Source organism: Magnolia sinica, chromosome 1 (genome assembly GCF_029962835.1).
Source record: "Magnolia sinica isolate HGM2019 chromosome 1, MsV1, whole genome shotgun sequence".
NCBI lineage: Eukaryota > Viridiplantae > Streptophyta > Magnoliopsida > Magnoliales > Magnoliaceae > Magnolia > Magnolia sinica.
The window spans coordinates 2383134-2406639 of NC_080573.1; the positions used below are offsets into that span (position 1 = coordinate 2383134).

The 23506-nt window shown below is 40.4% G+C and overlaps 2 protein-coding genes across 5 annotated transcripts; one reads left to right on the plus strand and one right to left on the minus strand.

Moving 5' to 3' along the window:
- Positions 1-231: 231 nt before the first annotated feature.
- Positions 232-3647, minus strand: LOC131254309 (F-box/FBD/LRR-repeat protein At1g13570-like). Its single transcript, XM_058255327.1, has 3 exons — positions 3093-3647; positions 2062-2237; positions 232-694 (listed from the first exon to the last, which is right to left on the minus strand). Exons 1-3 carry the CDS (start codon positions 3645-3647, stop codon positions 688-690), a joined length of 738 nt encoding a protein of 245 aa, XP_058111310.1. The 3' UTR covers positions 232-687.
- A 5721-nt stretch (positions 3648-9368) lies between these two features.
- Positions 9369-16227, plus strand: LOC131236522 (F-box/LRR-repeat protein At3g26922-like). Of its 4 annotated transcripts, XR_009166782.1 has the most exons (4): positions 9369-11224; positions 11703-11876; positions 15387-15523; positions 15742-16227. XR_009166782.1 is itself a non-coding variant. In XM_058233770.1 (3 exons), the coding sequence occupies exons 1-3, from the start codon at positions 10196-10198 to the stop codon at positions 15390-15392; spliced, it is 1209 nt and encodes a 402-aa protein (XP_058089753.1). In that variant the 5' UTR covers positions 9369-10195; the 3' UTR covers positions 15393-16227. The 4 variants fall into 4 exon arrangements, 2 of the variants coding, with proteins under 2 accessions (XP_058089753.1, XP_058089745.1); XM_058233770.1 differs by having other exon boundaries at positions 15387-16227; XM_058233762.1 differs by lacking the exon at positions 15387-15523 and having other exon boundaries at positions 9370-11224.
- Positions 16228-23506: the final 7279 nt, after the last annotated feature.

Below are 23506 nucleotides of genomic sequence, written 5' to 3' on the forward strand. Positions count from 1 at the left end.
AAAACATGCATGCTAGCCCCACGGGTAGCACATTTGCTATATAAGCTGCCATTTCAGTCTGCACTGTGAAGAATATCATGCACACAGATCATGCGGATCAAGCCACGATGCATGTATGCGGCCCCCATGGTGAATTGGCTAAAGCCCAACCTTTTTTTTTTCACTAGATCATCTCCACAGTGGAGCCCACCTTCCAGACGTCAAATGATAAAACTACAGCCACAACTAAGCTAACAATTTAAGTGCATACTTCAAATAAGCACGGACGGTTCACACATTACATTATTCATTGGAACGGTAGCTATTCATGTGTCAATTAATAATAATTTGATGTCGACCAAGAGTAAACTTCAGTATGTGTGGGCCATAAGTTGCTATCTTTGTGTGACTGTTCACATAACAGAATCCGAGCGTTCGATGATGCTTTTGGTAGCAACAGAAGTTGATTATGGAGAGACACTAGTGGTGGGATTTTATTAAATTCCCATTGAGACAGATAATTCTTTGGCACAATTAATATCAGAGCATCGAGCACAATGGCCTTCTCTAGTAGAAACTTTATCAATTGCATTTGATTTCTGCTCCCCGTAAAACCAGTTTTCTTGATTGACTTGAGATTATGGAAAATGCAATTCGAAGGCTCTTCCACAACTAATTTTTTATAGAAGCCATCAAGGGTTTCATTTGTTAGGACCTGTGAGCAAATGCAAAATAGAGAAATAAATTACTGCCAGTGGGAGAAGGCTGAGCATAGCAGCCCATGGCTTGGCCTTGGGATGATTCCTTAGCGCAGTGTCAGTCCCAAACCAGGACAAGTTCAAGCAAATCTTGTTAAACAGCATGTTGTCATGGACAGGGCATTTACATGAGGCTAAACGGGCTTAGCCAATTTCAGCTCCAGTTAAACACGTAAATAGGTTTGTATATAGTGGAAATGTAGAGGATTTTAGAGAATGGTAGAAACATATGAATTTTCTAGTTGGGTTACATTGAAGTATTTATATATAGCTATTGGATGATCGTTCGAATGGTATTATTCTGACCATTCATGTAAAGTAGCTAGAAGCCTAGAAGGCACCTGACCCTACATAAAAGGAAGGGGTCCACATTTATAATGGAAACTTGTAAGCTCCTTAGGGCTTGTTTTGGAGTGTGGATTTGAAACCCCATGGATTTGAAATCCTCTTGTTGTGTTTGGCATCCTAGATTGAGAATCAACTTTAATAGAAAAGTAGTTATTCATAGTATATTTGGGGGTTTGAATTTAATTACTAAATATACTTTCTCTAATTAGTGAACTTATGTAATTTTTGACACAATGGTTGTAATAAGCCCGCTGAAATATATACTTCGCCAAAAAATGATTTTTATCCGTTGATTTACATGGACAATGTTTGGACGGTGCTGATCATCGTATTAAGCTAATTATAGTGATGCAATTGATAATCTAATTATTTTAGGATATCATTAGTGAGCTATGTGTCCAATAGATTAATAGTCTAGTGATACACATGCAACTATGGGAATGATTTTAGATGTAATCCAAGGTCTTACCTTGGATTTCAAACCCCCTGATTGAGGGGATTTGAAACCCCTTGGATTTGAAAGCCCCCGGTGCCAAACAACCTGGGGATTTGTAATCCCCTCATATCCTCCCAAATCCATGATGCCAAACGACCCCTTAGATTTCTAATCAGCTCAACACAAGTTTTCTTGCCTCTTATAAAAATGTCTTGTCTGTGACAGCATGCTACTCTCGAATACAAAAGCCCCATGGCTGCCAAAGTGGCACGGGTGAGTGACGTGTGGGCATTTCCTCGGGCGGGCTCCATGGAGAATGTGCCATAGGCCAAAAGGTCAGGGCAGCTTATTAAGAAGGGCTCATGTCCCTGCTTTTCCAGTCATGCATTTTATCATACAAGTCCCTTGCCCATACATCATACCTCTCCACTCGTCACCACTTAATGAACGACCCTGTACTAGTCGGGCCACTTTGAATTCATGGGCTGCTTTTGAAAGAAGTGGTAATTGAAATCTAACAGGAGGATTATGAAAACCTACTTGAATGAAAAGTTTCTCCAAAGAAGGAAAAAACAGTTTGCAAAGAAGGCATAGAGGTCGGAGAGAGATTTATTGCTAGTCGATGTTAGCATCAGCTGCAACTCTTGCAGATTGTCGAAGGTGATCGGTAAATCTTCCCATGTGTAATATTTCTCTTTAGACGACATTCCTATCTGCTGAAAAAAAAAAAAAAAACATACAAATATCAGTTTCAAAACCATTCCATTGGAGCCATCAATGGACCAGATGTAGTGCAGCATGAGCCCCCGCCCATTTACTTTTCGGGGCAAATTTTAGACTAGATCCAACCCACAGGCCCAAGATTAGTGACGCAGAGTAGGACGTGATGAGTGCAATCACCGTCTTGCTCGGGGATAACTACTCTAAATACACAAAGTTCTCTGGATTCATCACGGAGTTTCCTTGAATCCACGAGGATAAAATAGAAATAATTTCTAATAAATTCAAAAATAAATTGATTCACCATAAAAATGAAATTACAATTCTTTAAATAATGAGTTCAATCCTAGGACGGAGTTTTAGAATCAAAATCCCTAAAACGTGACTTACTATAAATAGTAAGTTATAGTAAACTTATTTATAAACGTTCATCATTCCTACTAGACTTCATGATTTTTGGCAGACTCCTAAAACTCAAAGAATAAAAAGTTACGATAAAACTAAACTTACTATTTACAGTAAAAATGAAAATAAAATTGACTTTTGATCATTGATCTGATCAAATGGTTGGATAAAGTACTTTCTCCTACCAGAAAATCATATATGGGATCGAGTGGTCTGTCGATGCCATCAACAGACCCAGTTAGGAAATTTTTTAAGACATACATAAAGGAAAGCAAGAGCTCAGAAGATTGGCCAACCAGTGTAGATCAACGGGTGGGCCATATGAGATCCCGATTGACCTGATTTTTGGGCCACAACGTACAAAAAAAGGGCTCCCACCTGATGAACTTTCCGGATCTGACGTTGGTAACCCAGCAAGTAGCCATGGGTAGGGGATGAAAACACACCTTAAGAGGCTCGTCGCATACGGTTAGAACCTTAACATGAGCCAGGTCTTTCAAAATCTGTATATAATCATGCTCTGGTTCCTTGTGTTGATAGCCTCTTGAATTTAAAATCACATCCACCAACTGTGAAAAGTTTGCGAATGAAGGTCCATAGAAAAGAGCACCACAGTAATCAAATGATTGGAGATTTGGAGCAGAAATCTCAATCTTAGGGGACCCACGAGCTACTACGATCAAACTCTTAAGCCGCAGATTGGGACCAGAAACCTTGATGTAGTCCAGACTGAAACACTCCCTTAAATTCGATTCCTCAAGAAGCAGGCAATTCAGATGAACCCGTCGAAGATGGAGCGTTTTCAGAGCTTGTAAACCATTGAAATTCAATGGACAGTTGAAATCGCAGAGAGCCAAATTCAGATGGATTAAAGAATCGCAGCTAAAGAGGCATTGAGGCAAGTTAAAGGGCTTATAGGGGACAGAAGCCTCAAGAAAACCGATATAGTATACAGTAGAGTAATGACGGAAGTTGAGATCAAGCTCCGTAACGCCGCTCATGGTAGCGAATTCGATCCATTTCTCTGTATCGGACCGATTCCGATTTCCCGGCTCAAAAAAGAGTCGAAATGGTTGTTTCCTTTTTGTTGCTGTATATACCGATCGACTGTGGTTGTGAATTCATCATTAGTTTGAACGCTCGCAAATTCCTCGCCTAAGTATATAGTTTTGGTGTAGGATGCAAAGAATTTCCAATGATCTCTCCGTCTTCTTGACAGAATGCTTGTTCTCGTTGCAGATTTCATTGGCATCAAAGAGAGGATGTGATGAAGAACTACTTCCGGCAATTCGCTGATTTTATCATCAGATTTTTCCGTGAGTTTGATATGTTTTTCAGGACTGATGTCTGGAGTTCGTGTTAGAGGATTTCTCAATTCAAGTACTATTTCAAGTCTTTTGTGTATCACCGTGGGCCCCACACATCGCCTCTTAGGTTATGCTTAACTTACAAAGCTTTTTAGTGGACCTAGCCTCCAATCTAAGACATTGGTTTCCCAATCGTTCATATTTTAATTACAAGTGCGTCCCACCTAATCAGATCAATGGAGTAATTTTTTGTTTTTTGAACTCTTTCCATAGTGGGAATTACCTAACGAATGGTTCTGATCTCGTTTACGTGTGACCTTATGGCACGTGTGCCGCGAATCGCCTCTTCAATCTCTCCCTCGCGCGAATCGCTGGAGCACACCTCGAAAATCTTATTTAGTGTCTTAAAAAAATCATTGGGCCGTCTGTACTCTGCACGAGAGAGTTGGAGAGAAAGCCAACTTCCGCTTCTTCTCTCCTTCCCAAAATACCCCTCCAGGTATTTTCTTCTCTTCCCATTTTCCCCTCCCTCTTCTGTATTCTTCTCCGAGATTCAGTTGCAATTTCGATCTCACTCAGTTAAAGAAATCTTTCCTTATAATCTTGCCATGACCCCTGAAAAACTGGATTTTCTCAGATTGGGACGATTCTTTCAAAGGTGGAGTTCTTGCCTCCATTGAAACGTTGTCTTGTGATCAGAGATGTTTTATAAAATGGATTCTAGTAAAAGTCAGTGAAGATGTGCACAGTATACTTAGGTTTTCATTTTGTGCAAGTGGGGCCCACTGGGTCAGTGATCCACACCTTTAATATGGTCCTGCTGGCTATGAAAGGGGATGGGAAGTGCTATCTTAACCATTTGATCGGCTATCTAGAAATGGATGGTAGAAGAGAGCATTGGCAATAGCCGATGGTCAGTGTTTAACGGGATCAGATGCACCAAGTAGAGGGGTACAACTGTCCAAACCGTTTGATTTGAAGATGGTGTTCCATCCATGGTTGGACACACCAATCGAACGGAATGGGTCATGGATCATTGAGTCATGTGACCATCTGAGTGATGTGCACTAGATTAGGACTTGTTCTATGGCCTTGGTACTTGGATGGAATAGATTACAGAAGAAGCAGAACGGAAGTCAAGATAGAATTGTCTAATGAATCTGATATCCTCGATATAAACAATTTATAGATTGTCCCACAATTTGGACGGTTGGGATTTGAAGTGAGAGCCACTTGCAGAACAGGGAAGCACCCGGTCCATAGTTGAGTCTCCACATGCTAACACAGTTTGAATACACGTTATTACGGTTCGTAATAATAACTCTTGGTAACGGCACGGACGCCCAATTAATGTTAAAATAATAATAATAATAATAATAATAATAAGGGAGGGAGATTTTGGCCATCTTGATTTTCCAACTAAAACTATAAATAGTTAATGATTATTTACTCTTGTAAATGTGTGGTGACATCATGTACAATTTGAATACAATAATGATTTTGTAATATCAATTATTTCCTCCTAAAAATCACTATAAAAATAATAGTTCTTTGCAATTGTATCTTATGCTTGATTTATGAGCTACAAAAACTCTGGTTTAAACAAGTACTTGGAAATGAAATTAGAAAGTTAGAAAACCAAATGGACTCAAATTTCTTGCTCTTCATTTACCCTACTTGGAATTAATCTGATTGTGATTAACTTTGATTATTTAAATTAGAGGAGCAAAATCATACTCTCACTTGGGCATGGTGGATTGTACGTGCTCATGCATTCATGGACTCTACTTAGAGCTGGGCAGAATCCGACCCGATCCAGCGAATCCAACCCAATCCGGTGGATCCAACCCGATTTGAACCGAACCGAAGGCTTGAATCGGTGCGAATCGAGTAGGACCACTCAGATCCGATCGTACATTAGATAGAGTTTGGATCATGGTCAATCCGGACTAATCCGATCCGAAATCCGAACGAACTCTAACCCTTCGGATTGGATCGAGTCAGTCCTACTAGACTCAGTCCCTGATCGGATTGAGTTCCAGTTATGTTCATGAAAAATCGAACTGAGTCGCGTTGAACCCAATCCGGTCCGACTCGACTCGATGCCCACCTATAACTCTACTCATTGCATGTGCAGACAAACTAGACTGTTGAAAATGCATGCACCACTGTAGATGAGGCATAGCTAAAAAAAATATAAAATCCCCCAAAACTACTTCTAGTGGAAAGTATGGTTGTAATCATTTTTTATATGTGATCAGTTAGTGAGGAGCACTTGCGATGGATGTTTCTAATCATTATACAAATACGACGTTTATAGGACATGATTGTAATGGGAGGGTTAGGAAACTTCTTTCTTTCCTTTCTTTTTCTTTTTTTTCTTTTTCTTTATTTATTTTAAAATTTTATTTAATGTCAAGAAAGTCGGAATTCAAGTAAAGTTGTGTCGGGACAATATGCAGTCTGACTTGTGCTAACTAAGAGCTGCATGGGGACAAACATGAATTAAACCCACCCCATCCATTCGGTGCACAATCACATTTTCCGCATCGAACTTATGAATCAGCCCATTTCAAGACGTAGGTGGACCACACCATAGGAATGGTTTAAAATCACTCTGGAAACTCTAAATTCACATGGTGTGGCCTGTTGGTACTGGAATGTCCTGATTTCTAGGAAATTAATTCATCATATTGTTGTGCCAAATGAGTGGATGGCATAGGCACATAATCCTGAACCCAACATGCAATTTAGAAGACTTTTTAACGGTGATACTTCCCGTTTTCAATTGTTTCTAGGGGTGGGTGTACATCGAGTCAAACCGGCCATTGGCTGACCTCAGCTTGAACTGGGCTCGGCTCAGTCCTCGAGCTTGACTGGCCAGCTCAGCTTCGTTCGGTTAGCAGCTCGGTCGAGTTCAAGCCAAGTTCGCCGTTGTAGCATTTTTACAAACACTTGGAGTGCACCTTCAAAATCTCACTCTCACTGTATTTAAGACAACAACAATGATTTTACAGGTATTTTATCAAACACCTTCTAAGAAACATAAGAATCAAGGAAAAAAAAGTCTTGGTTTCATATACATAACTCCCTTGCCACCAGCAACACTTCTTTGAGTCATTTTATCAAAAACTTTGTGACCAACATCAATATCAAAGTAACCAAATCGATTCGAACTGGGTTCAATCTGAGTCGAGTCTAGTTGGGCCAGCTCGAACTTGGCTTGAACTCGAACTTATTATCAAACTCAAAAAATCAACTTGACTCGGCTCGAACTTAGCTTTGAACCGAGTCGAGTCAAGTCGAGTCGAACAAGCTAACCGACTACACCTTTAGCATGATTAATTGTTTCCAAGGATGTAGCTCACTAATCCCAGTTTAGCATGACCATACATAGGCAGATAAAATAAATGAAAATATAGAAAAACAAACGAACGATTAACACTTGAGATTTTGATCTGCCTCATTTTTTAGCTCATGTCATAAAATGATCTGAAAAAATATAGATGGACGTCAAGGATAAAATACATACATCATGGTGGGACTCAACAGAGCACTATCAGTAGCTACCTGGCTACTGTCGGCAATCCGCGTCCTATTATAGTGCCTAGACGGGTTCGATCATCGGATCCCCCATGATTGGCCTGTGCTGGATGCTGAGGCAAAAGGAGCTCGCGGCTCACCCGCTGACTGGAATGGACCGTCAGGATCTCGCAAGTGTACGTCACGTTCGTCACATGTGCGGCGAGGCCCCCTGAAATCTCACTCGCGCGACTTGCCTAAGCGGGAAACGAGAATCCTTCTAAAATCATCGCATCTCCCGTCTCCCGCCTTCTCTCCTCTTTCCTTTCCGACTCCCGCCCTTTCTCCTCTCGCGTTACAGGTAAAATCCATTTTCCTCTTTTTCCCTTTTCTGCGTCCTACCCACGGTAATCCGTCCGGGCAGGGCTCTGTTGGGCCCAGTGTGTTGTAAGTTTTTTATCCACGCTGTTCATCACTTTTATAAGATCATTTTAAGCTATAAACCTAAAAACGAGGCGGGTCCACAGCTTCAATGCACCACACCAAAGGAAGCTGCAGTGGTAATGACACCCACCGTTGAAACCTTTCTAAGGGCCAACGTGAAGTTTTTTTTTTACCATCCAACCTATTCATAAGGTCATGCATACAGGGATGAAGTAAAAATAAAATATCAGCTTGATCGGTAACTTCTCCAGCTCCCAAGAAGTTTTTAATGGTGAGCGTTCAATCCCCACTTTGAGGTTCTTTTAAGCTTTGGACCTGCCTCATTTTTTGGATAATATCTTAAAATTATCTGAGAAAACCAATGAACGGCGTGGATAAAATACTTACATCACGGTGGGCCCCACAGAGCCCTGCGACGCAATCCTCGTCTCATCCTCACATGGATGGATTCACATGGGGCCATGTTCTGGGGGGACACTACTGTTGATCTTCCTTCAACCAAAGCAAGGGAACACCATCTACGGTCTGAAATTGGTCATTGCAGGCTTCTGTCTTTTCCTCTCCATTTGTAAGGGTTGTCATTGTCCAGGCTCCAAACAGTATGATCATTGTGCTATGGCTCATTTACTATTTTGTCATCAAATGAATGGTTCAGATCTTGTCAAGGTCTGCCCAAAGCCCTACTCATTTTACTAAACAGGCCAAGAATTCTGGCCCACGACCCATTATCCTGTGGCGTGACACGACCCACTTACCTGAACCATAGGGCCTGTTTGGAACTTGAGATTTGGTGGTATGGAATTGCAGTTGGTCCAATGTAAATTTCATCCCGTGTTTGGAATTAATGGGAAGGATTGGATTAATACAGGTATTATATCATCCGGTTCCAACGGGAGATACGGCAGGATTTCTGGAGGAATCCGAAGTCCTGTGGGCCCCACATTGATGTATGTGTTTTATCCACACTGGTCATCAATATGCGCCCTTTACATGTGACACTCGAGTTGTGTCTGCATATTGAGCGGCATCAGTTGTGAAATCTGGTTCATTGATTACAGTTCCATGGTCCACCGAACGAAGGTTTCAATTAATGTGTTTTTCCCAAAGAGAGAATTTGATTCCAAACTTGGGATTGGACAGTCAAAATTTCATGGTATTTCCAGACACAATAATCACGCAATGGTGTTAATTCCGCCTAATGTTATTCAATACCACCTAATCTCGCATTCCAAACATGCCATTAATTGTAATCAGGTCGGGCTGGACCAATCTGACGTGGCATGACCACACTTTAGTTTCAAAAAAGATTATGGAGCTAAAAGTATGACAGCCTCATCCAATTAGTGGATACATACAAACATACATACATTACGTGCATCTGTCTAATTGTTATGTGCATGTATCTACTTTTATTAATCTATTTCAGGTTTTGGGTCGGGTCGGGTCAGGTTGGGCTGGATCATCTAGCCTAGCCCATTGATAATTATATGGACAAGTCAGGTTGGATAGGGTTTAACCCGAGCCCAACCCATTTACTTAAATGGGTCACATTTTCTGAAACGGACCTTACTGACTACCCATTTAGCTTTACCAAAACCTGCCTTGGAAGTGAGGTGGGCTGGTTACGGGATGACTTGAGCCATTGCCACCCCTAGCAATAACATGGATGCTTGGTACTTCCCATGCCTTCAGAGGTATTGAATCAGTACCATTTGCATAATTCATCCAACAACAAGGTTGAAAATATGTTTATTTACAAAAGAAAGATTGTTAATCTTCTTCAATGTCACATTGCATTTCATTTCCCTATTTTATTTGCTTTGAAATACATTAAACTCTATGGTCAGGCTCTTGTCTGCATTTGCTACACCATGTTAATTGGCTGTCACTTATCTACCAGCACACCAATCCAGATTGTCCACATTGTGGGCCCTACCATTGTGGGTGGAGCTCAGCTTAAAAATCACACTGAGTGGACAATCATAAATGCCCAATTGGGGGCCATCAAATGGATGGTTAAAAAGAAAAAAGTTTAGCAATTTAAATTTTATGGGAAAATTCAGGGGCTTAAGGACATTGGATCAGCGTTTGATCACCAGCTTATGCTCAGTTGGATTTCTAGACATGTATGCCATTAACACTGTTTGGCAAACACACAGTAGAATGTTTCCCTACCTTTCTATTTACACCTTGTGAATTTGGAATTCCTCTTTTCAGCAGGCTTTCTTCACTGAAAGAAAAATGTAGATGAATTGGAAAACTGTAGATGCGAATCAATGGAGAATAACATCAACATCCTAGAAAAGAATTTTGAAGAACATGGTTGTGATTGGATCAGTGAATTACCTGATTCATTGCTTCTTCACATCCTATCTTTCCTTCACATGGAGGATGTGCTCAGGACAAGCTTCTTGTCGAGAAGATGGAGATATGTATGGACATCCATCACTACGATGGATTTCAACTTCGGACCCTCTCATGAGAGGATCTTGAGACCTATCGAATACAGTACCACCTTTATCGATAAATCAACATCTCTCCATATTGGGGTTCGGTATTTTCGTGTCCATTTCGATTCTCTAGAACTAGACCACTATCCTCCGCAAGTTAGTTCATGGATCCATTTTGCAGTTGACCATAATGTGGAGGAACTTGATTTGGCCTTTGCTGGCGAAGGTAATACATTTGTAGAGGTTGAGGATTATGATGAACGTAAGTTGACTCCGTTTATGTTTAACTGTAGATCGTTAAGGACGCTATCATTGACATATGTTGCTCTCGACCCACCTACTTCCACGAGTTTTAGCTCTCTCAAAACTCTTTATCTCGCACGGATTATATTGTCTGCTAACAAGATAAAAAATTTGACTTCCAATTGTCCACTCTTGGAAGACATTGTTGTCAAAGACTGCAGCTCTGCACAGAATCTCGACATCTTTGTTGAAAATCGGCAGCTTCATTGCTTAACAGTTATGGACTCTGACCTTTATCATTTTTATGATGATCATGATTATGATGACCTTTACATTGCTTTTGGAAATGGTTTTGATGATATGGGATATATGACTACTAAGATTGAGATTTATGCCCCAAATCTGTTGTCCTTGAAATTAATTGGGAACAAGCCGCGGAGAGAGTATCGTATAAAGAACTTACAGTCTCTTGTCGAGGCCAGCATTGATTATGAGGAAGAACTTTATAATGGTTGCCATGAGTGCTATGAACACAACATCAATTCATTGAAGGGACTTCTTGAAGATCTTCGACATGTTAAAGACCTTAAATTATGTAGTTGGTGTATTCAGGTATGTGTTTTTGGACATTTTATTATTATGATCCTTGAGAGTTCTTTTGGAGCCTGGGTTCTTCTTTCATGCCATACTAAGTGCTGCCACCATCATATACCTTTTTCCTTATATTGATGAACATTAATGCTCAATGGGCTTGGCCTGGGTTGAGTTGAGCAAGGATTTTGAACTGGTCCTGCCCAGACCTTTCAAAATACTGATTTTGGTTGGCCCAAGCTGCAGCCTGCTGACAGTACTGATTATGTTAAGTCCTGGTGTGTAGGATTTCTCATCTCTTTGTAAAAGCCAGTTGTTTCATTGTTCATAAGTATATTAAACTAAAGTTATAAACACCTCGAATGAGTGAACTGCATGATGCCTTACGGGAAGTGGGCAACTAGACGTAGACCTTGCATTGAGGTTTGTATTTTTTGTTTGTTGTTGTTGTTTTTCTTTTCTTTTACTCTCTCTTTTTTTTCTTTGTTCTTTTCTTCAGCTTCTATCTTCAAGGGAGTTACAATGTCTAGATGCTTTATACATGAATTCCACAAGTTTGGATCTGATGAAAGGATTGAGTAAATGGGAGCTCCCAGGGATTGCCCACTTGCTAAAGAGTTGTTGTTCCCTTGAGACTCTTATTCAACATTTGGACAAGAAACCTCTATTGGAGGTGCGTACTACAAAACAATCACAATAATCTAATCCAGAGGAATTATTAACTACATGTGAACTTCACTTGCAACCTGACTCCTATCCCAATGTGTCATATGTGTTGGACATTTGAGTGGTGCATAAGGTGGACTGCACCTTAAAGTTGAACTAATGCAAAATCAGTCCCTTCTAGATATGAGGTGGCTCATCCTTTATTTTGAATTCCATTACCGTCATTTTAATTTCTCTCCTAGCAATTTGAGGTTGGCTTCAAAGTAGTAGATTGGCAAAAGTTTTATGTCGACTACCAACTAGACACCAAGCCTACTCTTTTACTTGGGCTCTTGGAACTGGCCATGGTAGGGGCCCAAGTGACACCACTCACTTCCAACGCAGTCTGACCAAGTATTGACCTATAGCCTAGTTATTGCATGCACGCCCCAATGGGTGAGCAGCCAAATTAAGGTCATGGAGGGGCAGTTGCTAGGAAAATCACTAAGCACAGCTACACTCATGAAAGGTCATGCTTGAGAAGCTGACTGCACAAACTAGTAGGTAACCCACTGGTATGTAATTACCCAAACAATTACATGTGGTCAATGGTGCATGCTGTTTATGGGTCTGGTTCAGGTTGAGTCTTGGTATACCCATACCTGGCTGAATTGCCTTAAGGAATCAGGTTTTGGTCCTATCAGGTTCAATTATGGGTACCAAATTTGAAGTCTTGGACTTGAATCCGCTTTGGGAACCCATGGGTCTTCTGAACATGGGTTCAGGTTTAATAAGGACATCTACATAGTTGGACCCATCCATTTGATGGATTGGGTCTCACACATGTGCGCCATGTTGGCATGGGTGACGTGTAGATGGGCTCTCTTATGCATGAATGTCCTCATTAAATTGTTGAAATTATTTCAATGCAGACCTTTTCACCGAAATTATGGCAAAAATGTTGTGTGGGGCCACCATGATATGTTGATGACATCTGACCCATCAATCAGATGTGTGCTAGTTCAATAGGTCAGGGTCCCTAAAATCAGTCCGATCCAAATTTGAGGTCGGCCACATGGTATGAACCAATTCAGGGGACACCCACCATTGATCTTTGGGGCCCACAAGAGTGTCAAAACGACTTGATGGCTGCAGGATCCCTTCATCTAGGGCACATGCTTAAGGTGAATGGATTGCATGGCATATACACAACATGGTGGGCGCCCCATGAAATCAAGGGTGGGTGTTCCCCACTACCATTTCCTTGTCGTCTAGCCCACCTGACTCATGGATTGGTATGATTTTTGGTCCCATGTCCAAATGGAAGGTGACACGTCTGATCGCCAGAGTTCATTGCATCAACATATTGTAGTGGGACCCACAAATGATTCAATGAAAGAAGTTTCATGGTACTTGAATCATTTCCCTCACACACGCACATGTATGTATGTAAATAGCTTGGATCCAATACAAAGCTTTGTATGTCAAGCTTGATAAAATGCATCTTAACTGTGTCTAAGTTCATTTAAGTGCATTTAAGTGCCTCTAAGTGATTTGGATGAACTTAGTCACACTTATATGCATTTTGTAGGTCAACTTTAAACGGACAAAGCTTTATGTTAGATTGGGCCTCATGGTAAGTGACGAGGCCCAGATTGAATATGAAGCTTTGTACTTGTGGAAAATGGATCTCAGTATGTCTAAGTTCATCAAAGTGCATTTAGATGTGTCCAAATGCATCTAAGTTTGCAACATGTTCCTTTTTTATTATTTATTTATGAATTATTAAAAGTATATACTCGAAACACAATTTACTAATTGATCTATTTCAGATACCCTACTATATCATGGTCTCATCTAGTGTATTTAAGTCCATCTAAGTGCAATGCACTTAGTGCATTTAGACCAAGCAAACAGCCACACATGAAGCTCCCACACATGAAATGTCATGCTCAAGTAGTTGACCACACGATAGTGGGGACCCGTTGAAATTTGGTAGGCTGTCAAGGGAACCCATCTTGATCTAAATGGCTTCGAGTCCGATATTTGGACCCCATTTAGAAAGCCACGGGGTTTGTGTCCAATGTATCAGCCTTCAAAGTTGGGTCATGTTGGGTTCGGGTTTGGGTCCACCCGTTTGGACCCGGTTATAATTCTAGGCAGGCCAGTACTGATTAATTTTAATAGTAACATTATATGTTAATGTATAAATTAATTATTTTGATAAATACTGTATATATATTAATTAGTCTGGCAATTGATTAAGATCTACGTAGGCCACACCCATGTTAGAGAGCCCATGTACACCACGCATGTGTCATCCTGGCGCATGTTTGTGAGATCCAATTCATCCATCAGGTTTTGTCTGAATATGCAGATGCCTCTAAGCAACCTAGACCAGACTAGAAACCAAGGTCCAAAGACAATGGGTACCCAAACCTGATCGGATCCGGGACCTCCTATAGTGTTCCTGGACCCAAACCCGGTCTATCTACAGCCCCCAATTTGGCCTTCAAGTTCTTATGATGTGGCTCTCTCTCTCTCTCTCTCTCTCTCTCTCTCTCTCTCTCTCTCTCGCAGCCAACAACAGTTGAATTGGGAGGACAACTGATTTTGATGAAAGGGTGTATTGGAAGTCACAGAAGCTTTGTTTCTTTAAGTTGTTTGAGCACCTCAAAACTATTATCATTTATGACTTGAGTTCCGATCCCACTCCTGTGAATGGTTACGAGCCCAATCCTACTGATGTTGAAGTTAAATCTGTGATTGATGAGCCTGAGAATGAAATTAACTTTGTGAAATTTTTGCTCAGCAACTCAACTGTGATGGAAAAAATGGATATTAGCATTCTAGAGGAAGTTTGCAGCCAGCCGGAGTTCCTGCTCAATCTTACCGAGAGGTTGCTGTCTTTCCCAAGAGCATCCCCAAAAGCTGAAATCCATGTCTCTTATTAGGGCTCATCTGTCTTCATATTAGTCTTGAGAACTCCAAAACTATTAACCATTAAGGTTCCTTCTATAACTAAAACTACCAACCATTAAGATTCCTTTTGTAACCATGATTGTCAAATCTAACCTTTGTCCCCTGCACTAGTTGCATGGTGGACAATTGAACAATGATGTATATGCTAATTCGGGATGCCTCATCTTCAAGCGAAATGCACTATATGTACAAATGTGGAGAATGTGTGCAGGATATAGGACGGCCCCCATGTGGATATTCCTTAGCGCGAACACAGCCTGTGATATTTATCATGTGGTCCCAACTTGCAAAGAAACTGTTGGTTAGAAAAATGATATTCAATGGTCTACATTCAAGCTGCATGCATTGCTTACCTGATCAGTGGGTGGTTCTGATCTTTTGGGTGCAGCATGTTTGTTGGGGGAACATATTATGAAGTCCCAAATCCCGTACGCGTGCTCTGCCTAAGCATAGTATGAAGATGAGGCATTTGGAATTAGCATCTCTTCAACAAATTGATTATAGTATTGTTGCCTTTATATGTGAATTTGTATTGGAGATGGTATCAAAATTGCAGGGATAATTTTGCTGAGTCCACATGCCAATAATGCTTTACATTGGCCGAGCCATGCATCAGGTGGGCTCCAATGTAACTCTGCCCAGAGATCAGGCCTTGATTCTTGTCGAACATGCCCCTTGTGTATGAAAACAATGGTTAGCCAACCTTCTTCTGTATGTAATTCCTTTTAATCCATTAATCTCTTACAGCCCCATGAATCATCTATAGATGGGACATGGAAGCTTCAACATTAATTTTGAGGGCTTGGCCTGTTGTCTAACAGCAAGAAGGGCAACAGGTCTTTTTATTGAAGACTAGGTTGATGCATTGCCTCCTCATATGGGTCTATTTTGGTTTTCTTCTAACACTGCAGAAGGTTGATGTGGTGGAGATTCATACGCTTGAAAGCATGTAAGGGTTTCCTAAAATGACATGCCTCTCCGCCCCTTTCCGTGTGCATGTGAATCCTATTTTTGTAGGCCGGAAGCCAGGGCTCTCTCTTTAGGTGTGTTGTCAATAGAGGGGGAATATATGTGGGGAGAGTGACAATTCTTTTATCTGCCGAAATTCTTTAGTGAGAGATTCCTTATACACTGAAAGAGTGGGAGGTAAGCTTGACGCCCTTGGTCTCTTGTTTTAGTGGAAGAAATCTCTGTATTGTGGCTCCGTGGACGTAGCTGAATGGCCAAATCATGTAAATCTTTGTATCTCATATCTTGTTTTTCTCTTTTAACTTTTAGATTTTGATTTGGCTCTCCTTTTTTTTTTTTTGTTGTAATTTTGCTTTGCTTGCATCAATCTTCTACAGGTTGTATTTCTACAAAACAATGCACAAAGCTCTTCAATGGCTTTGTTTTTAGTTCATCTTTGAACGACGCTCCTTACAAGGAATCAATCTGCCAATCAAGCTCAAGGGCCAACCTCTTGAGATTTGTGGCGATTCAAACCCAACAATTAAACTGATCTTATTCGATATCGATCACATACAATCCATTCCGACACATCTACCTATCTTGGTCATTGGGTCATAATCGTTTGGTTTGAATTGAACTGCGCATTTAATTTTGGCACACCCGTATCAACCACGTGACCGAATTGTGAAATCGAGAAACAATAGGTTGCTCACTAACACATGGTGGGCCCCACTGCTGAAAAGTTCATGGGGTCGTCAGCAATCGCGGGCAATCCACCTGCCTTCAAATCCACATGATGGTTGGATCAACCTGATTTTGAGCATCCTTTCATGGTGGGATGACCTTCACCAGCAGGTTGCAGGTCATACATGCTCCATGGTGAGGTCGCCAGCCTCGGGTTTACATTGGGAATGTAATCTTGAAGTCATGAAACGGCATTTGAGCCCGCGGCAACTCCACGAGTGACACTAGAAGGAGAGGTCTACAATAATCGCACATGGTAAAGTCATGGTCAACTTCTCTAACTGTTTGTTTGTATCGTACAAGTGGGACGCAGATTAGCCACTGACAGTGTGAGTAGCCAGATTCCCTACGCGGTTCAATAGTCGATGGTTTAGGAGCTAGTAAAATGATATCATGACTAACGACACGTGCTACAGCATCCATATATACCATGATAAACCTCCACCAGAAACCACGGGTGACAGCTCTCATATATAAGAATGCACATAATCAAGAACACCATTACATGTTTTTCAGATTTAGACCATAATAACAATCCATTTAGTTCAATACATAATGACCACTAGATCGAGGGTCCATTTTAATCGCAATCAAGCAAGTTACATCCCAACGAAACATGGAAATAGAAACATCCACAAGTAAAACCTCCCTGGAGTTGACCATGATGTTTATATGCTATCCAAACCATTCATAAGGCTTTTACCACTCAGGTCAACTGTAGGCACAAATATCATCTCGATACAATACTTCTACCACCCCTAGGCATTCAATCCCCATTGTTTCGTGTGGTATAGCCTGCATGAGTTTTTGATCTGTGTTAATTTTAGAATCTTGCTCTATTGTGATCTTGAAAAATAGATGGATGGAGTGGATTTGTCATGAACATCTTTGCAAGCTCCATATAGCTTCGGGCATTGGAATATGCATGCCTAGGTAACGGGCAATCCGCTTGAGAACCAGGTGGGCCTACTGAGATGTTTGTTAGAAATCCACCTCGTCCATCTGTTTTTTTAGACTATGTTAAGACATGGAACAAAATGAGACAGATTCAAAATTCAAATGGCCTAAAACTACATGAATCAATAAAAATTGAAAGTTCTCATTGGTAGGGCCACGAAAGTTTACAATTATACTAACATTTTTATGCTTTCAGTTCATCCAAGTAGGAATGATCTCATGAACAGTATGGATGGCATCAAAACATCATGGTGGAGCCCAAGAAGGCTTCAACGTAACATTTCCTCGCCCACTATTTCCTGTCATGCAGGGCGCCCTGCTTAAGTTTTGGATATGCTTCATTTTTTGGCTCATTTCCTAATCTGATGTATAAAAACTTAACCGATGGATAGAATAAATTTCTAACATATCTTCTTTTTGAGAAAACATGCACAAGGTCAAATTTGCCCAATGGATGGATTAGATTTTGCAATATGTTGTCACATGTGTGGAACATTAATTGTACATGCATGTGTGCCTATGAAGTGATATCACCGAGGTCTGTGAGCCTCACCATGATTGTCCATCCATTTGGAGAGATCATTTTAAGACGAGCGAAAGAATGAGGCAGATCCTTGTAGTGGAAAGGTGGTCATGGAGTTGCTCCTCAAGGTTGATTGTAATTATTTTCTTTTTTGTCTGGTGCTTGAACATATTAAACAATTTGCGACACGGGTGTTAACCTTGAGGACCCCGGTTATAAGGACTAAGGAAAATTAAACCAACCTAAACCTTACACGTATAGGCTGGGACTCCCAGTCAATGATAAAAGCCACCCAGAACGAGAGATGCCTAGACAAACCCAACATCAAACCAGGAGGTAAGACTCAACAAGCCCCTAGATTAGCACAGTTTTTGAACAAGTAACTAGGTTACATTGGCACAATACACCTGCTAGCAACTCTTAAAGAGTTATTTATGGCCAACCGGACGATTGGTGTACTCTAGGACCACCTTAAACCGTTGAAACCACCCACCAGACCAATCTGACCATTGGATCACAATGAATGGGCCAAATTTCGCCCCAAAAAGAACTATACAGCCCACCTGTATATCACATATGGCCCAAACTGGGCCGGGGCCCCTAAACCAGAAACCCTAAACATAAGGTCGGTATAGATCTATCACAAACATCGTCCTAGACCCCATACAAGGCACGCGTACACATTGGACTATGGTGCACGACGTGCACTGGATAAGGAGGAACGGTCAAAGGGTTGTTGACCGACCCTCTTTGTAAATTTGAGAGAAATTCTCTCCCGCCATTGCATCATTTGAAACGGATGGGTTTCAAACCCTTAAGTGAGCCACCCCGACCGATGACAAATTCCAGGACGAAAATGCCCCTCCTTTTCACAGAAATGGATTGGCTACTCCGCCTGCCAACCGCCAATGGCGGATCATCGTGGTCTGTGGGCCCCACCATGATTTATGCTTTTCATCCATGCCATCCATATATTTTTCCGTATCATTTTATGGTATGAGACAAAAAATGAGGTATATCCAAATCTTAAGTGTACCACATTACAGGAAACAGTGTTGAATGAGCGTCAACCATTAGAAATCCTCCCCTGTCTAAGTTGGGGCCCACTGTGATGTTTGTGAGAAATCCTCCCCGTCTAAGTTCATTCATAGGGTCACAAAGACCTAGATGAAGAGGAAAAACAAATTTCGTAATGATCCAAAACTTCATTAACCCCTGAAAGGGTTTCAATGGTAGACGTTCAATTCCCCAATGCCTTTTACAGTGTGGTCCACTTGATAGTTAGATCTATCTTCTTTTTTTTTTTCTCAAGCCTTAATATGAGCTCACCATATAGATGGACGGTTTGGATATAACACAGACATCATGATGGGACCCACGAAAGCAACCTAGCCAAAAAAAAAAAAAAGGCACAAAGGTTCGGCGGCAGTGCCACGGCTGTCTGGTAGGTTTTTTTTTTTTTTTTTTAACAGAGAGAACTTTTTCCCTCCTATATTTTTCTCTAATACATAATTATGTAAATATGTATATATAAGTATATAAAAAATATTTTTCTATCTTTTAATTCATTTCTTTGTCTATTTATTAAACAAGCATATCTTTTAAATTAGAATGTTTTTTTCTCTTTTTTTTACACATGCACACACACCCCCATGCACTCACACTAGTGGAATTTCACCACGTATGGATACTCGAACGCTTGACCGGGTGTTGAAACTCCTAAGAGTCTATTACCTGAGTAAGAGTAAGAATCCTAATCCAGTGGGGCAAGCATGAAAATTAGCGGGGCAAGCATGTAAATGAGTGGGGCAAACATGAAAATCAGTGGGGTAAGCATGAAAATGAGCAGAGGAAACTAGAAAATCAACGGGGCAAACTGAAATATGAGCGGGAAAAACTAGAAAAGCAGTAGGGCAAACTAAAATATGAGTGGGCAAACTAGAAAAACAAGGGGAAACATGAATTGAGCGGGGAAACTAGAAAATCAGCGGGCAAACTAGGAAATCATGGGGCAAACATAAAATTGAGTGGGGAAACTAGAAAATCAGCCTGGAAAACTAGGAAATCAGTGCGGCAAACATTAAATTGAGCGGGGCAAACTAAACAGGGCAAACTAGAAATTAATCGGGGCAAACATGAAATTGAGCGAGGAAACTAGGAGCCGGGCAAACTAGGAAATCGGTGGGGCAAACATGAAATTGAGTGGTGGAAACTAGAAAATTAGCGGTGAAAACTAGAAAATCAACGAGGAAACATAATCATCGGGGTAAACATGAAATTGAGCGGGCAAACTAGACAATCAATGGGGCAAACTAACAGATAATTTCATGACTTGAGCCGATAAATCTAAACGTATCCAATGTTTAAATGGACTACACCAAATGAAATTTTGAATTAAACTTCTAATGTTGATCATTTCTTAGGGGTTACTGAAGTTTTAGATCAAGCTTATAATTGTGTTTTCTATTAATCCATGTCGTATGATCTTATGAATAGGTTTGATAACAAACAAACATCATTATTGGGCCCACTATGATTTCAATGGTGGAAATCATTATGCCCATTGTTTCCGTGGTATGATCCACTTGATCTTTTAATATGCTTCAATTTGGGGCTAAACTGCTAAAATTAGATGGAAAAATGGATGGACGGCGTGAATATACTACATACATTCAATGTGAGCCCAACTGCGAGTTTACTTAGTACAATGAGAGCGTACTAACTAACTCAATACGTAATCCGATTATGCTTGCTACACCCCACAATGATGTTTTATTTGCAATACATCATGTTCATCGGAATATGTGATGTCTGTGCCTCGCTAATTTTCTAGTTTCCCGCTCAATTTCATGTTTGCCATTGATTTCCTAGTTTACCGCTAGTTTTCTAGTTTCCCTGCTCAATTTCATATTTTCCCCCCTGATTTTCTAGTTTGCCTCATTTTCATGTTTCCCTCGTGATTTTCTAGTTTGCCCCGATTAATTTCTAGTTTGCTGATTTTCTAGTTTCCCCGCTCAATTTTATGTTTACCTGCTGATTTTCTAGTTTGCCCGCTAATTTTCTAGTTTCCATCGCTCAATTTCATGTTTGTCCACTGATTTCCTAGTTTGCCTGCTGATCTTCTAGTTTTTCCCGCTTAATTTCATGTTTGCCCTGATTTTCTAGTTTGCCTCGTTGATTTTCTAGTTTTCCTCGCTCAATTTCATGTTTGCCCTGTTGATTTTCTAGTTTGCCCGTTGATTTTCTAGTTTCCCCACTTAATTTCATGTTTGCCCCACGATTGTTTATAGTTTGCCCTGTTGATTTTCTAGTTTCCCTGCTAAATTTCTAGTTTCCGCTCATTTTCATGTTTGCCCCACGATTGTTTAGTTTGCTCCATTGATTTTCATGTTTGCCATTGATTTTCTAGTTTGCCCGATTTCATAGTTTGCCCGCTAATTTTCTAGTTTGCCACTGTTGATTTTCATGTTTGCCCCATGATTTTCTAGTTTGCCCATTGATTTTCTATTTTGCCCCATGATTTCATAGTTTGCCCGCTAATTTTCATGTTTGCCCATTGATTTCATAGTTTGCCCCTCTGATTTTCTAGTTTGCCCTGATTTTCTAGTTTACCTCATTGATTTCATAGTTTGCCCATTGATTTTCTAGTTTGCTCTGCTAATTTTCTAGTTTGCCTGATTTCATAATTTGCCCCACTTTGTTTTCTAGTTTGTCCTGATTTTCATGTTTGCCATTGATTTTCTAATTTGCCCTACTGATTTTCTAGTTTGCCCCACTGATTTCCTAGTTTCCCCCGTTCAATTTCATGTTTGCCTCTTTGAATTTCTAGTTTGCCCCGCTCAATTTCATGTACGGTTGAAAGTTGGGCGGGTTCAACCCGACTTACCCGTGACCGACTCGACATTGGGTTAGGCTCGGGCAGGATATATCAAGTCTGATCTCAAGCTTGGGCTATACAAACACCAACCCGATAAAACTTAGGTTGGGCTTAGGTTAAGGTCTCAGGTTGCCTGACCCAACCCGAACCCAATCAATATATTAGTTACTTATAAATTATAATTGAGTGTGGATTGTTTGTGTAGAAGGTACACTAGTGATGTCGGGTCTCATTTGTCCACGTCATTTCCAAGGACTCAAGCTAACAAGATATGTCGGATTTCTCTCTCCCAAATAGATTGCGTGCTATGCTACATGACTTTTTAAAGGAGTAGTCCTATATTTTAGCTTGGTTTTTTAAAGAAAAAAATGAAGTTCTTTATGATGAATAATCACGTATATAATTAATAAAATCATAGATACAAAAAATAAGTCCTATATTGAAATATAATAAACTAATGTAATAATGAAAATATTAGCACGTATACACTCGACCAACCCAATCAACCCGTCGAGCCCTCTTGGGTTGGGCTTGGGTTGAGAATTCCCAACCCAAGATTGGGTTGGGTTGGGTCAAGGTTTAGGTATAGGAACCTTGGGTTGGGTTAGGGTTGAGCACCAACCCGAACCAACCGGCCCGACTTTCAGCCCTAATTTCATGTTTGCCCTGCTCAATTTCATATTTTACCCGCTAAATTTCTAGTTTTCCCCACTCAATTTCATGTTTGCCTTGCTCAATTTCATGTTTGCCCCGCTGAATTTCCAGTTTGACCGCGAAGTGATTGAAATTGACCACGAACTGAATGAAATGGATTTTCGACCATCGACCCAATGGAATCTTGGAAAATAACTAGGTTGGTTGGCTAAATTAGCTTCTCCTACCCCAAAATCATATGTGGTACGTTAAGTAAATCATTCTAGTCTAGGAGATATGCTTGTTAAATAAATAGATAAAGAAATGAATTAAAAGATAGAAAAATATTTTTATATACTTATATATACATATTTACATAATTATGTATTAGAGAAAAATGTAAGGGAGAAAAAGTTCTCTATGTGGTACGGTTCGTAGGAGACCGGCACTATATATATATATAGATATATATATATATATATATATATATATATATATATATATATATATATATATATATATATAGATATATATATTTGCAATAAAACCCATGAAACCATGTTCTACAGGTGGGGACAATATGCAAAAAAAAAAAAAAAAAAAAACCAACAGGCATAACATCTGAGTCACTAGGCAGTCTTCCAAACTTCTCGTCTACCATTGAAACCCTTTTAGGGGATACGGATGTTTTGGATTATTATGAATTTTTTTCCCTCTTCATCCAGGCCTTTGTGTCCTTATGAATGGATTGGATGGAAAATAAATGTTATGGTGGGCCCTACAAAATTTTTAACGGTGAAAATCGATTCCCCGCTGCTCTCTGTGGTGTAGTCCAGTTGATCTTTGGATATGATTTTTTTTTTTTTTTTTTGGATAATGCTCCGAAATATGGTGCAAACTGGGCTGCGGCCCCTCCACCAGAAACCCTAAACATCTGGTCGGTATAGATCTATCACAAACATCGTCCTAGACCTCACATAAGGCGCGCATG

What these genes read in the sequence shown, in the direction of transcription:
- LOC131254309 (XM_058255327.1), bottom strand. Translation starts at nt 3,647, where the DNA reads ATGAGCGGCGTTACGGAGCTTGATCTCAACTTCCGTCATTACTCTACT. An exon ending in TATGCGACGAGCCTCTTAAG is followed by an intron (nt 2,238 to 3,092) that starts GTGTGTTTTCAT and finishes TTTTTTTTTCAG; the next exon opens with CAGATAGGAATGTCGTCTAA.
- LOC131236522 (XM_058233762.1), top strand. Translation starts at nt 10,196, where the DNA reads ATGGAGAATAACATCAACATCCTAGAAAAGAATTTTGAAGAACATGGT. An exon ending in TATGTAGTTGGTGTATTCAG is followed by an intron (nt 11,225 to 11,702) that starts GTATGTGTTTTT and finishes TCTTTTCTTCAG; the next exon opens with CTTCTATCTTCAAGGGAGTT. An exon ending in ACAAGAAACCTCTATTGGAG is followed by an intron (nt 11,877 to 15,741) that starts GTGCGTACTACA and finishes CTAACACTGCAG; the next exon opens with AAGGTTGATGTGGTGGAGAT.